General features: G+C 44.2%; 1 protein-coding gene across 1 annotated transcript in view; it reads left to right on the forward strand.

The window, feature by feature from the left end:
• The window catches only part of MAP2K6 (mitogen-activated protein kinase kinase 6), a 62,256-nt gene that overhangs the window by 14,980 nt on the left and 31,907 nt on the right, over positions 1 to 15,369 (forward strand). Inside the window, exons 2-3 of the mRNA XM_030961881.1 lie at positions 12,567 to 12,633; positions 13,523 to 13,571. Coding sequence (XP_030817741.1) covers positions 12,567 to 12,633; positions 13,523 to 13,571 — 116 coding nt within the window. The remainder of the gene's footprint in view (positions 1 to 12,566; positions 12,634 to 13,522; positions 13,572 to 15,369) is intronic.

The raw sequence follows: 15,369 nt of genomic DNA on the forward strand, positions 1-15,369 counted from the left end.
ATTCCAAGAGCTTTTCTCCAGTTTTGATCCCAGCAAACTCCCACTGCAGGAAGACAGGCGAGGGCTGAAAACAAAGTGGCAGCAAAATGAAAAGTTCCTTGTAAAAAAAAAAAAAGCCCAGCCAGGGCTGGAGGCTCTTTCCTGACAGCTTCCCTGGCCTGCAGCTCCTGTGGATTTCCTGGTTTGAGATAAGCAGGGAAGAGAGCAGGCTCTGGGATGGGGAGGCAGGGAAGCTCTTGGCAGAGGGAGAACGAGGGTTTATGGGGTGCACTGACTGTCCAGAGCTCCAGTGCTGGGATTTCTCCTGATACAGGGGAAGGGGGGAGGCCATGAGGCTCCAGGGGCCTCTGCTGCTCTGTGGGATCTCCATCACCCTCACATCTTTCCCAGAGCAGCAGGAGCATGTGGCCATCCACTGCTGGAAACCACCAGGGATGCAACCCCAGCTCCAGTGACCCCGAGGAGCAGAAAACCAAGTCCTTTAGGAGGGCACCTCTAGGATTTCCCTGAGCTTTGCCTCTGTTTCTTGCAGCTTCCCTGAGTGGTTTTTAGGATTTGACAGTGCTTGAGGTGGTGTGATGGGAGGAGTGGAAGGGAGGCTTGGGCCACCTGTGAAGTCAAGTTGCTGGGTGGAAAAGGAGTTAAGGAAAGGAAGGTGAGAGGGAGTGAGAGGCTTTGGTCCTGGTGCCTGTCAGGCTGTTGGAGATGGACAAAGATGGAATTCTGCGTTTTGTGGGCTGCATCCTTTGGCAGCTGCTGAAATGCTCATCCATGGAAGTCCCTCGCTCTGCTGGATGTGACTCAGAGGTGTTGTTGTCTGAATTCCCCACTGCACACACCAGGCAGAGGGGACACACAGACAGGGCTTGTGCAGCTCTGAGAGCTGGTGACATCCTTATGGGTCCCTTCCCACGGGGATGGTTGTGACTGTCCATGTCACCCATGGCCATGCGTGGGCTTATTAGGGCTGAAGTTTGTGTGTGCTTCATCCCTTGCAGCACCACCTCCTCCCATCTTCATCTTCATCTTCATCTTCATCTTCATCTTCAGCTTCATCCCAGGGGTCTGAGGCACTGCCTGCTCCTCACAGAGGAGAATCAGGAGAGAGCTGAGCATTCCTCCTGAGCAGTGTGGGATCCTGTGGGATCCCCAGGGCTGCTGCTGGGGCCAGCCTTGCCCCAGGTTTGGGTGGCATTCCCTGGGATCAGGTGCTGCTCCTGCAGGGTGCTGATGCCACTGTGGTGTGCACAGAGGTTTGGGGGGAGCTGTTCCCTTTCCCCCAGGCCACTGGAGCTGGGTTCAGCCAAAGTGTTGGAACAGGGATTTTCACATTCCCACCTGCCATGGGCTGTGCTGAAAGCTGGAGGAAGCAGAGCACTCCTATCTCCCATCAGCACCCCATGGATTTGGGGCTGCTCTGCAGCTGCTCTGGAGGGAAGCTGGCTGGGTAAGGAGAAATGAAACCACAGCACCCAGGGCAGGGCACAGGGCAGGGCTCTGGCTGCCCTTGGCACAGCTGCAGGTGCCAGCACCACTGCTGGCAGCAGCCCTGCAGGAGCAGCACCAGTGTCCCCACACTGTGCCCTGCACAGACTGGAAGTGACTGGGCTGGGAGGGGACAGTGACTCGGGAGGGACAGTGACTCGGGAGGGTCATTGTCTAGGGAGGGACATTAACTGGAAAGGGACATTAACTGGAAAGGGACATTCACTGGGGAGGGACATTCACTGGGAAGGGACATTCACTGGGGAGGGACATTAACTGGAAAGGGACAGTGACTGGAGAGGGACAGTAACTAGGAAGGGACATTCACTGGGAAGGGACATCAATTGGAAAGGGACATTGTCTGGCAAAGCTGTTTGTTGTCACCTCACCATTAGCATCATGTGGCTGCTCTCTGCTGATCTCTGAGTGTGGAAATGGGCACTGAGGGTTTCCTCTCCTGTTGGTTTTCCTGCACTGGAATGGGGTAGAGGAAATGGGGCAGAGCCCAGCTGGGAAGTGCAATCCACGGTGCTGGGATGTCCAGGCCAGTGTGGGAGCCCATGAAGCAGCTCAGTGACGTGTCAGTGACTTCCCCAGGACACAGAGGATCCTAAACACCCCGAGCTGTAGGATCATCTCCAGCAGCCTTCATCTGCACACTGGCCCTGGGTGCTGTGTCCCACAAAACCTGCTGGATGGCTGCTCCAGCCTGTGATTATCCCAGAGCTCCCTGCAGTCTGTTTGGTGGGGTTCCAGAGTTCCCCCAAAGCTGTATCAGCTGTCCCCTCCCCAGGGTCCCTGCAGCCCCCTCCAGGGCATGTCTTGCACAGGATCCCAGCTCTGATCTCCATCTTTGCACTCAGCAGGTCTGAACTCCTCTGAGATTTGGAAATGCACTCTTATCAGGGGGACAGACAGACTCTGGTAACCAAAAGGTGCAGATAAACAAGAAGAAATGGCATCCTCTGGTTTCAGTATTGTCACGAGTAGCCCAGCAGCCTGCAGCCCTTTTGCAGGGTGTGCTGAGAGGAAAATGGGCAGAGTAAGAGAGATTAGCCCCAGTCAGGAAATTACCTCCAAAATTGAATTACTGAAATACAGAGCTTGCTGAAAGGCAGGCAAATAGCTCCTGATATTTGCAGAGTTTGGTGACATTTCTGTCCATGTCTGCACCGCAGGAGCCACAGATTGAGTCTGCTGGAGTCCTTATTGCCCTGCCTGTTCCAGCGTTTTCTTCTGCTGCTGTTCAGAGCTTCTCCTGCTGGAGGCCGGGCTGAGGCAGGCACCAAGCCCTGCCCTTGTGATTTTACCTGGCAGCAGAGCTGCAGATCTTTGTCTGGGCAGTGTGGGTGCCTCAGCAGGGACACAAATAACCCTGGCTTTGCTCAGGGCTGCCCCAGTTCAGCAGGTGCACCTCACCTCTCCCTGCTCTCCCTGCACAGCCCTGCTACTTTGGTTTGGAGCCTCTCCTGCCCTGAGTTTATTACAGCTTGTGGGGCTGAGTCAGAGCAGGGAGTGCAGCCCTGTGAGTGCAGCCCTGTGATGGAGAGAGCCTGGGGCAAGGCGTGGAGCTGGGGCAGGGATGGCTGCTGGGGCACATCTGGGTGCTGGGACACATCTGGGTGCTGGGACACATCTGGGCGTTAGGGACAGGGATGGGTGCTGGGACAGGGATGGGTGCTAGGACACATCTGGTTGCTGGGGCACATCTGGATGTTGGGGACATGAATGGGTGCTGGGGAACCCAATCTGGGGGTGCTGGGGCACATCTGGGCGTTAGGGACAGGGATGGGTGCTGGGACAGGGATGGGTGCTGAGACACATCTGGATGTTGGGGACATGGATGGGTGCTGGGGAACATCTGGTTGCTGAGGCAGGAGTGGGTGCTGGGGCACATCTGGGTGTTAGGGACATGGATGGATACTGGGACATGGATGGGTGCTGGGACAGAGGTGGGTGCTGGGACAGGGATGGGTGCTGGGGACAGGGATGGGTGCTGGGGCACATCTGGGTGCTGGGGCACATCTGGGTGCTGAGGCACATCTGGGTGCTGGGCCACATCTGGGTGCTGAGGCACACCAGGTGCTGGCCATGGCCACCCTCAGGACAGGACAGTGACTTGCATCCCCACCATTGCCTGCGGGTGCTGACGGTGTCGTGGGGAGTTTGGGATCAGCTGGTGCCCAGGCCATGCCAGGCTGTGCCATGCCAGGAATTAAGCTGGGATGCCAGTGCAGCATCCTCTGCTGCTGTGGTGTGCCAGGGTTTCAGGATTTCCTGCGGTGCTCTCCTTCTGGTGCACATTGCAAAAATTCACCACAGCCGTGTAAATGCCCTTGCCTTTCCTGCTGCATGACCCAAAATACGACTCCTGAAGACAGAAAGGAAAATAAATAATGCTTTAATTCCGACATTGGGGTGTGAGTTGCAGTGTGCTCAGAGCTGGATGTGCCAGCAGCTGTGCCAGCAGCTCCATGGCATCCAGAGGAGAGGCTGGAGCTGGGAGCCACCTCAGCCCCAGGACCGTGGCAGGCTCAGCTCCATTCCCCAGCAGCCCAGCAATGGTGTTAAGGAAACACATGTCAAGTTTGCAGTTTCCAAGGAGTTGTTGCAAACAGCCACGAGGCAAGACACGGATGAAGGAGGTGTGGGGAATGTCCCTGTCCTGCCCCACCATCCCTGGGGCATCTCCATTTGCTTCCAGCACACCCAGCTGCAGTGATGGAGGAGCAGCCAGTGGCACTGGGCCGCTTCCTGGCAGGGCAAAGGAACAGCGGCTCCCTCAGGTTTCAAGGAGAAAAATAAAGCACAAATCCACCTCATCCCATCCCTTGGCTTTTGGTTGAAACTTCTACAGCTTTTAAACATCTCTTGCATATTAAATTCGTTTTGTGGCTTAATGAGGGGTCCTAAACCAGATTTTCAGACCCGCTTTTCTGTATCGTTGGTGTTTACATGAACACCTGGCTTTTGGTTTTCTCCAGAAATTAGGGCTTGGCTAAAACTCTGCATTTACAAACTGGATGGTGGGCACAGCTCAGCCACTCATCCAGCCTGTCCCTGGCACAAAGGGCATCTAGGCACCTTTACCAGAATGTTGCCAAGGCACACAACCGAACCACGGGGGCAGAAGTGGTGAGAGAACTTCCCTTGTGCCTCCCCACCATGGTCACCGAGCCATTGTCGCCTGCAGCTCCATCCCACGGGCATTTAAATCCAAAATCCATTGCCTGGTTCCACAAAGGGCAGATTTCAGAGGGTTTTTACCCATTTGGAGCCCGTGGGAGGAAGGTGGTGGTGCAGGAACCACCGTGGAGATGCCACATGGAGGGGGACGCGTGGGCATGTGGCATTTTGTGCTACAAAACCCACAGAAGTGGCTGCTTGAGGAATGTACCCCCTTTTTTGTTCTCTCTGAGGGCTGGGTTTCCATTTCAGCTGGAGTGCAGCCAGAAGGAGTCCTGGTACAGCTCCAGCAGCAGGGCTTCTCCTCAGGCCCACTCATTGAGAAGAGACTTGGTTGTCTCTGTGTATTTCCATTTTTCAGCTCACAGCTGTGCTCATGGCCCTTGTTTAGTCTGGAGTGGGCAGGGTCTGGCCCTGGGGACACCAGGAGTGCTCCTCTCACACTGGCCTGGCGTGTCCCCACGTGTGGGGGAAGAATTTAATTCCCTGGAGGAGAGACCTGGGCAGGATGAAAGGCTTCAAACCTTGAGCACTGGGCAGTGGTGACGAGCTGGGGCAGGTGACAGGACACCCCCAGCCCTCAGACTGTGCCAGGATGGTCTGTAACAGCCATAAGAATTCACAAATATAAATAATGAACCCCTGGGATGATTTGTAATACTTGTTAAAAATATTTTTTTCACTAATTTGGTCATTTTGTCAAAATATTTTTAAACACGAGGTTGCTACATCTACAGCAGCAGTTGCTCCAGGTGACCCTGCTCTGCCCTGGGTGCTGCTTTGAGATATCTCAGTGTTTGTGTCCAGGAATTTCTCAGAGATTTTGGTGTTTCCAGGTGTCCTGGAAGGCTTAAAGTTCTCTTTGGCAGCACCAACCCCCCCGTTGTTGGTGAAATGTGGGCTGGAGCAGAGCTGTGCATAAAAGAAACCCTTTGCACTTGCACACCAAGGCTTTGCATGAGGAACTTCTCCTGCTCAGCATCTCCAGGGTGGCTGGGACACAGAAGAAATAATCTTAATTCCTTGGGTTTGTCAGAACCATCTGGGCTGGGAGTTTGCGCCTAAGCCGTGGGTCCTGTCCCTCTGCAAAGTGGCACGTCAGGATCAGGCCAGACTTTGGTTGTGGAGCCTTGGGAGCAGCCAAAATTCACTTTTCTTGCATGGAAACCCACCAAACATTCCCAGTTTGCCCTCATTTTTGAGGTGGGAGTTTGCTCACACAGAGACTTCAGCTGATAGGGGAAAACCAGATCATTTAGCTTTCAAAACCTTCCAAGCAATCACACAAAAAATCCTTAAGAGAGACAGGAATTGTAAATGAGCCACTTTTATCTCCTAAAAAATGGGAGAAAGAGGCATTTCCTGCCTGTGAAATTTTACCAGCAAGTTATAAGCCTAAGAGTGTTGTTTGAAAGGAAATGTTGCTACATGGCTATTGAACACATTTTTAATAATAAATTGTGGTGAAGACAGAACTAGTTAATATCCTTTGAAGGAAATAGGAACTTTTTGTGGCAAGGAACCATTTATTTTGGATTGTGTCATAAAAAGTTTTTGACTGCAGTGAAAAGTCTGGAGACTGGGATTTTCCTTCAGAAGTCAAAGTTTATTTTCTGTTATTTTCTGCTGCCCATGTGGGCAGCAAATTCCTCTGTCTTCCCTTTCTTTGTTATTCCCTCTTCACTGTGAAATGCTGAAGTTTCCTTTTTCAATTAAATATTGCTGTTTAATTGAGGGGGGTTGAGCATCCATCCCTGTGCTCTGTCAGTGGGAAGAGGTTAAGGAGCCCCTTGGAAATGTGCTTTCCTCCCCTCCCTCAGGAATTGGCTTTGAGACCTTCACAGGGAAGTGTTCGATGGGTTTTCGTTGAGTTTTCATTTCATTCAGGGTTTCTTTTTCCTGCCCCAGTTTTGCTCTCAGGCTTGGTTTGATTCTTGGGGTTGGTTGGGCCCTGCAGGAGCAGTCGGGGTCAGTTGTGGGGCACAGGAGCTTCCAGGGATGCTGCAGCCAAGTGCTGGCATCAGAACCCCAAAATCAGGGAATCATGAGTGGTGGAAAAGCTCTCCAAGCTCATTGAATCCAAACAATAACCCCAAAATCAGGGAATCATTGAGGGTGGAAAAGCTCTCCAAGCTCATTGAATCCAAATATTAACCCCAAAATCAGGGAATCATGAATGGTGGAAAAGCTCTCCAAGCTCATTGAATCCAAATATTAACCCCAAAATCAGGGAATCATCAGGGGTGGAAAAGCTCTCCAAGCTCATTGAATCCAAATATTAACCCCAAAATCAGGGAATCATCAGGGGTGGAAAAGCTCATTAAATCCAACGTTAACCCAGCACTTGCAAGGCCACCACTAAACCACGTCCCCAGGTGCCACCTCTGTTCAGGGATGGTGATGCCACCACTGCCCTGGACACTCTTCTGGAGAAGAAATTCCTCCTGATTTCGCATCTGAACCTCCCCAGGCACAACTTGAGGTTGTTTCCTCTCATCCTGAGATGGAACTTGCAGGAAAGGATTTTCAGGAAACTTGCTTTGTAAAGGTGGCACCTTCTTCAGCTCCAGTTCAGTATTTACTGTGAGTTTTTTTTTTTTTTTGCTAAAAGAAAGTAGATTTAAGCTTCTGCTTACTGTCACAGATACCCTGGAAGTTTTGTTTATCAAAACTGGATTCTGGAGATGTCTCTCAGCATCGCTCCAAACCCGGCTTGGTTTTTTGTCCCTCAATTATTCTTCAAACTTGGCTTTTGAGTCAAGTGCTTGTGGATGTCTCCATGTGCCAGATTGCAGGGAGAGCTCTCAAATGAGCTTTAGCTCGAAGGCTCAGGGACCACCAAAGCTCCAGGGGTTGTTTACACAGAAAATTCATTATTTCTTGGCTGCTGGGGAGCAGATGCACCATCCCATCTGCTGAGCCACCAGCAGAACCTTCTGCAGAAGGAGCCACATTTAGGCTTGGAGCTGTGCGTGGTGGTTCACTGGGGCTTTCCTTATTGCACATCCCCAGGGATTGCAGGAAAATCCCCCTGCACTGCTGGGATGTGCCCCAGGCTGCAGCCCCATGCTGGTATGTGGTGTTTGAAGCAACAATCTGTGTGGATGCCTGGTGCCTGCCACGGGTGGGTTTTGTCTTCCAGTCCCTGACTCTGTTATTGAATCACCTGCTTTTCCCAGATTTGCAATCTCCAAAAGCTCAGTTTCTGCGTCAGATGGGGCTGAGAGGGGCCGCAGGCAGCGCAGACCGGCAGATAAACACACACGGTGGTTTTGTCCAGGAAACAAAGCTAAAAATAGTCATGATTCACAAAAACACTCTGGAAAATACTGGTTTTCTGGTGCATGGAGCAGGTACCATCCCATTTTGTGTGTTATTAAGCTGCCCCCACATTTGGAGCTCCTGTGCAGATGATTTTAATGCTCCCCAAGCCGAGTCTGCTCTGGCAAACTGGGGGATTTTATTTTGACAGAGAGACGCTTGCTTGGCACTTCCTATTGAACAGAACTGATCTTCAGACTTCCAAATATTCTTTTCCTTTTAAAAGAAAAGCCTTTTAAGTGTGTTTGTGTTGGGGGAGAAAGTCAGCGGTGTGAGCTGGATGTTGAATTCTGGAGTGAAGGGGGATCCAGGTTGCTGCTGGGGTGGTTCTGCTGCTTGTTTTGGGTTTAAAGCAGCGCCATGCTCAGGATTGCTGGTGCTTCCTGCAAACCACTCGCAGACCTCGGCCCCAGAGGCTTGGAGAGACGAGTGCTTTGCATGTTGGAACAAAAGGAGCTCAGAAATTTGGCCTGATCCAGTTAAAAGCCATGAAATCGCCTGATTTCAGCCCAGGATTCATTAAATAACCATAAAATCAGCACAGCCCCCACCATCCACACACCTCTGGCTGCTGCAGGTGCAAGTCCTGGCCGTGGCAATTCCCATTTCCCCTCCCTCCTCCTGGTGCCATCATGGAATCCATGTCTTATTCAAGCTGCTGTTGTTGCTTTCTGCTTTCTTGAAAAGAAAACCCCAAAGAATGTTAAATTCTGCCTGTGCCTTGGCAGCTCCAAGGCACGGACAGATTGTGCTTCAAAAAAATGGCAAAGTTTCAAAATATTGTGTTCCGTGAAGAAGAGACGAGGAAAATAAACTCCCCAAAATGCAGATTTTATTTCCCTAGGAGGAGAGGCTTTTAGTGTTTATTTGGGTTTGGCTTTTTGCTCCCTGGTTCTGCTGACACCGCTCGTGAACCAAGATAAGGTTCAACACTGCACAACCTGTTCTGGGTCCAGCTCAAATCAAAATTTCCAGTCGGTTCATTTTCTCCCTCCCGCAGCAGGTTCCTGAGCCTGGGGACAGCACATGGGGTGGTGCAAGCAGAGCATTGAAGGATAAATGGAAAAAAGGGAATAACAGAGCAAATTTGTGCCTGTTTCTTGTTTGATTTCGGCCGTGCCAGAGTGAATCCTTGTGGTTTGCCAGGAGGAGCTGCTGAGTGTTCACAGGGACAGTTCAGCCCTAAAAGGAGCAGTTAGTTCCTCCACAGGCGGTTTGGTGGATTTTTGTGTCTTCTTTTCCGCGTGCAAAATCAGTTTGAAGATGTTTTTCCTGTGCCTGTCTCGTTTCCTTGAGGATGCAGGGAGGTGGCAGCTTGGGGAATGCCAGAGGAGCAGGGAATTTGTTTGCAGGGATTTTGTTTTCCTGCACTGCCAGCCCTGTATTTTTGAGATTCCTTAATTTGGACAACATGCCAGCATCCAGAACAGCTCTGCCATGGAACATCCCACAGATCTGAGGTGCACCTGGCACTGCTTGGGCAGGAGAGGGAATCTGGAGCACCCAGCACACCAGAGAACTCTACAAATCAACGTGGCTCCCCAGCAATGCTTTGACTCCCCAACCCAAAATTCCAACACAACCAAAGAAGGGAAAAAAATCCCAAAGTTTCCATTCCAAAGAGTTCCACTCCAAAGAGTCCCATTCCAAAGAGTCCCACTCATCCTGAATTGAAAACTCAACAGAATGAAAATTTGCTGAAGATCTTCAATGTTCAAGCCACCGATGGAGGAGAACTCTACAAACCAAAATGGTTCCCTGAGCCCCACCATGACCCAGGAAGGGCCAAACCCCAAGATTCCCCCCCAAAGAGCCCAAATCACTCCAAGACCCCACTAAAATTTGGTCTTTGCAGGATTTCATTTCTGGATAATGCTCCTCAGCACGTCCTTGACTGTGTAGGTGAAGGTGGTGAAGCCCACGATGAGCAGAACCCAAAACCCCACCAGAACTAGGAAGGGCAAAAAAATCCCAAATTTTCCACCCAAAGAGTCCCATCCAAAGAGTCCCACTTGTCCTGAATGGAAAACTCAACAGAATAAAAATTTGCTGTTTTTTAGAGTAATTTTTGCTTCCTTCCACACCAGCTTTTACTTTTTGGGAAAACTCAGAGCTGTTCTTTGTGCTGTCCATGACCTTGCTGTTTTATTTTGCTTTTCCTGTGTGAGCTTGGGAGCTCCTGGGAGCAGAGAATTGGGGTTTTTTCCCCATTTTTTCCCTCTGTGCATTCACAGCTCTGTTGATTTCTAATCCCAGCAGTGAGTGTGCACAGGGGTTTCCAATAAATGTCAGCTGGGTTCTTGCAGCCTGCCCCATCCTGGAATTACTTTGTCAAAAGGAGAGAGCACGATCCCATCTTTTGAAGCAGATGAAAGAAAAAAATACTGAAAAAAACCACAAAAAATCCACTAAAAATGAAAAAAAAAAAAACGCCAAAACCTCAAACCCAAACAAAAAAAAACTCTTTAAAAAACCCCCAAACAAAAACGAAACAAAAAATCCCCAACAACAGCAACAAAACAACCCAAAAACCAAAACCCTAAAAAAAAAAAAATTGCTAATCTGAATTGATTAATTGATTCCTACAGGTCATTTTCCATCCTGGGTGCTGCCCTTTGATCCAGCACCCCTCTGGCACTGGGATGCACCAGGCATCTATTGATGTGTCAAAAGGAAAAACAAATTCAGACGTGTAGAGGTGAAGTTTGGGAGAGAGGGTTGGGAACAGAGAGTGAAAATCCTGCTTAAAAAAAATTAATTAATATAAATTGTTAGATTAAAAATGCTGAATGCCTCAATTAAATTGTGCCTTTTTTGGGGGGGGATGGACTGAATTATTGGTGAAGTTTAAGAGAGGGTTGGTAACAGAAAGAGTAATTAATAGAAATTGTTAGATTAATAATGCTGAATGCCTCAATTAAATTGTGCCTTTTTGGGGGGGGATGGACCAAATTATTGGTGAAGTTTAAGAGTAAAACTCCTGCTTAAAAAAAAATGTAATTAATAGAAATTATTAGATTAAAAATGCTGAATAACTCAATTAGATTCTTATGCCTTTTTGAGGGGGGATGGACCAAATTATTGGTGAGGTTTGAGAGAGAGAGTTGGGAACAGAGAGTAAAACTCCTGCTTAAAAAAAGATTAATTAATAAAAATTATTAGATTAATAATGCTGAATGCCTCAGTTAGATTCTTGTGCCTTTTTTTGTGGGGGGATGGACCAAATTATTGGTGAGGTTTGAGAGAGAGAGTTGGGAACAGAGAGTAAAACTCCTGCTTAAAAAAAGATTAATTAATAAAAATTATTAGATTAATAATGCTGAATGCCTCAGTTAGATTCTTGTGCCTTTTTTTGGGGGGGGGTGGACCAAATTATTGGTGAGGTTTGAGAGAGATGGTTGGAAACAGAGAGTAAAACTCCTGCTTAAAAAAATGTAATTAATAGAAATTATTAGATTAAAAATGCTGAATAACTCAATTAGATTCTTATGCCTTTTTTGGGGGGATGGACCAAATTATAGGTGGAGTTTGAGAGAGAGAGTTGGGAACAGAGAGTAAAACTCCTGCATTACAAAAAAAAGAGTAATTAATAGAAATTGTTAGATTAATAATGCTGAATACCTCAATTAAATTGTGCCTTTTTTGGTGGGGGGGAGGATGGACCAAATTATTGGTGAAGTTTGAGAGAGATGGTTGGAAACAGAGAGTAAAACTCCTGCTTAAAAAAAAAATTAATTAATAGAAATGGTTAGATGAAAAATGCTGAATGCCTCAGTTAGATTCTTGTGCCTTTTTGGGGGGATTTGATTACCCAGCCAAGCAGGCAGATGTTTCCCTTGGGGTTTGGTGCCAGGGGTGATGTTTCCAGGTTGTTTTCTCCCAGGGGCTGCATCTGTGCAGTCACAAAAAGCTTCTTGTGTTCCTCTGCTCTGCCTGGCTCTCGTGGCTGCTGCTCTGGAGCCCTTTCCAGGAGAGCTGCAGCTGAGCTGCCTCAGAGCTTGAGCTGCATCCAGCTCAGCCAAGCTTGGCTGGTCAGTGTGAATACAAACAAATGGCTTTGAAGCCTCCAGACTTGAATTCTGCTTTATTTTTGCTGGGTTTGCATAAGTGTAGTGACCAGGAGATGAAAGGTGCAGTTAAACAGAATCACAGTCTGCGCTTTCAGATGCAATTTTCAGAAGATGCTTCATCCTGCCAGGGTTTGAAGTTCTGTATCTGGAATGGTTTTAAATCTCAGAAGTGTTTGAAGGGTTCCTGCGTGGGTAGGAGGAGAAATACCTTTCCCTTTGCATGTTCTCCTGGCCTGCCTTTGCCAGAGCTCTTGCCCGTTTTCTGGAGCAAGTTGGCAGGCAGAGCTCGCAGGTTTTAATGAACCCCTGCTGAACAAAGGCACTTTATGTTTGAACTCTGTGCCCTGAGTGTGCCCCACCAGCCTGGCTGGGCACTTCTGTTAAATGAGCTCAACAAATATAGACAAGCTGTGTTTTGCAAATTAACCCCAAACAAATCATCCCAAACAACAACAACCACCAAAAAGTGCCTTTCTTGAACTCTGCCTCTTTCTTGTTTTACAGGCAAGAAGAGAAACCCTGGGCTGAAAATTCCTAAAGAAGCATTTGAGCAACCGCAGACAAGCTCCACGTAAGTCTGCAAGCACTGGGGCAGAATGAAAAGCAAACCACGAAGCCCAGCTGCCCTCCAGCCTTGGCTGGCACTTGGATGGAACTTGGAGCACCCTGGGATAGTGGAAGTTGTCCCTACCCATGGCAGGCAGTGGAATTAAATGATATTTAAGGTCCCTTCCAACCCAAACCATCCTGGGGTTCTGTGATAGTTTCTCAGCCCTTGCATTTCCCAGGAGGTCTCAGCCCCATCAGTCTTGTGTGCTGCTGGATGGGGCAGTAAAAGAGAAAAAGATAAAGAGCAGAAGAAAAAGTTAAAAAAAGAAAAAGTTAAAAACCAGAATGAACCCCTAGTTTTTACTGGTGTGGCACTTTGGCACCGGTTTGGGCAGCAGGCATTTGGTCCAGGCATGAAACTCATCCTCTTCCCTGCTCAGCCAGAATGCCTCTGGTTTTAGGGCCCTTTGTGCATCCCCAGCCTGCTTGGCTTTCTGTGCTTCTGTGGTTCGAGTGTTTGCAGCCTGTCAGCCTGTGCTCTGTGACTGAGGTGAGGGTTTACAGCAGCTCTGGATGCTCCTGCCCGTTTAATCCACTTTTCCTACAGGCTGGCAGGGATTTGGTGCTTGCCTTGGTTTCACAGTGAATCCCTGTGGGATCCTGCAGGGGCAGGCTGGGTGTGAGAAATGCCAATTCCAGATTCCAGGCGCTTTTTTCCCCCTTTTTTTGGGGGGGTGATTTTGTGGATCTGTTGATCCTGCAGAGCCAGGATCAACACCCCAAAAAGGATCCTGCAGGGTCCTGCAGGGAAGGTGTGAGGGCATGGCTTGGGGGCTGGATTTAGTCACTGAGGGAAAATTGATCTTTGTCAGGAATATTTCACATATTTTCCCTTTTTTTTCTTTGTGCAGACCACCCAGAGATCTGGACTCCAAAGCCTGCATCTCAATTGGTGAGGAGGTAAGAGTGAGAGACCTCTGGGACCAGAGACCATCCTGGGCTGGCTGCTTGTGGGATTGCTTCGCTTCAACCCCCTAGAAAGGACAGAAAATTACAATTAACATTATAATTTATATATTTTAACATATAATTTATATCTATATAAATATAAAATATTTATATTTATAGATAAACTTTATATAAATATATATTATTTATAAATATATATTTATAGATATATAAATATACATTTAAATATATAAAATATGTATTATCAATATATAATTGACATTATAATTTATATATTTTAACATTACAATTTATATATAAATATAAAATATTTATATTTATATATAATATATAAATATATTATTTATAAATATATACATATATATTTGAATATAAAATATATATTATTTGTATATAATTAACATTATAATTTATATATTTTAACATATATTTTATATATATATAATATTTGTATTTACATGTAATATATAAATATATTATTTATAAATAAATATTTATAAATATATAAATAGATATTTAAATATATAAACATATATATTATTTGTATATAATTAACATTGTAATTTATATATTTTAACATATAATTTATATATATAATATTTGTATTTACATGTAATATATAAATATATTATTTATAAATATATAAATATATCTTTTAATATATAAATATATATATTATTTGTATATAATTAACATTATAATTTATATATTTTAACATATATTTTATATATATATAATATTTGTATTTACATGTAATATATAAATATATCATTTATAAATAAATATTTATAAATATATAAATATATATTTGAATATATAAAATATATATTATTTGTATATAATTAACATTATAATTTATATATTTTAACATATAATTTATATATATATAATATTTGTATTTACATGTAATATATAAATATATTATTTATAAATAAATATTTATAAATATATAAATATATATTTGAATATATAAAAATATATATTATTTTTATATAATTAACATTATAATTTATATATTTTAACATATATTTTATATATATATAATATTTGTATTTACATGTAATATATAAATATATCATTTATAAATAAAATATTTATAAATATATAAATATATATTTGAATATATAAATATATATATTATTTGTATATAATTAACATTATAATTTATATATTTTAACATATATTTTATATATATATAATATTTGTATTTACATGTAATATATAAATATATTATTTATAAATAAATATTTATAAATATATAAATATATATTTTAATATATACATATATATTATTTTTATATAATTAACATTATAATTTATATATTTTAACATAATTTATATATATATAATATTTGTATTTACATGTAATATATAAATATATCATTTATAAATAAATATTTATAAATATATAAATATATATTTGAATATATAAAAATATATATTATTTTTATATAATTAACATTATAATTTATATATTTTAACATATATTTTATATATATATAATATTTGTATTTACATGTAATATATAAATATATCATTTATAAATAAATATTTATAAATATATAAATATATATTTGAATATATAAATATATATATTATTTGTATATAATTAACATTATAATTTATATATTTTAACATATATTTTATATATATATAATATTTGTATTTACATGTAATATATAAATATATTATTTATAAATAAATATTTATAAATATATAAATATATATTTTAATATATACATATATATTATTTTTATATAATTAACATTATAATTTATATATTTTAACA

Source organism: Camarhynchus parvulus, chromosome 18 (assembly GCF_901933205.1).
Source record: "Camarhynchus parvulus chromosome 18, STF_HiC, whole genome shotgun sequence".
NCBI lineage: Eukaryota > Metazoa > Chordata > Aves > Passeriformes > Thraupidae > Camarhynchus > Camarhynchus parvulus.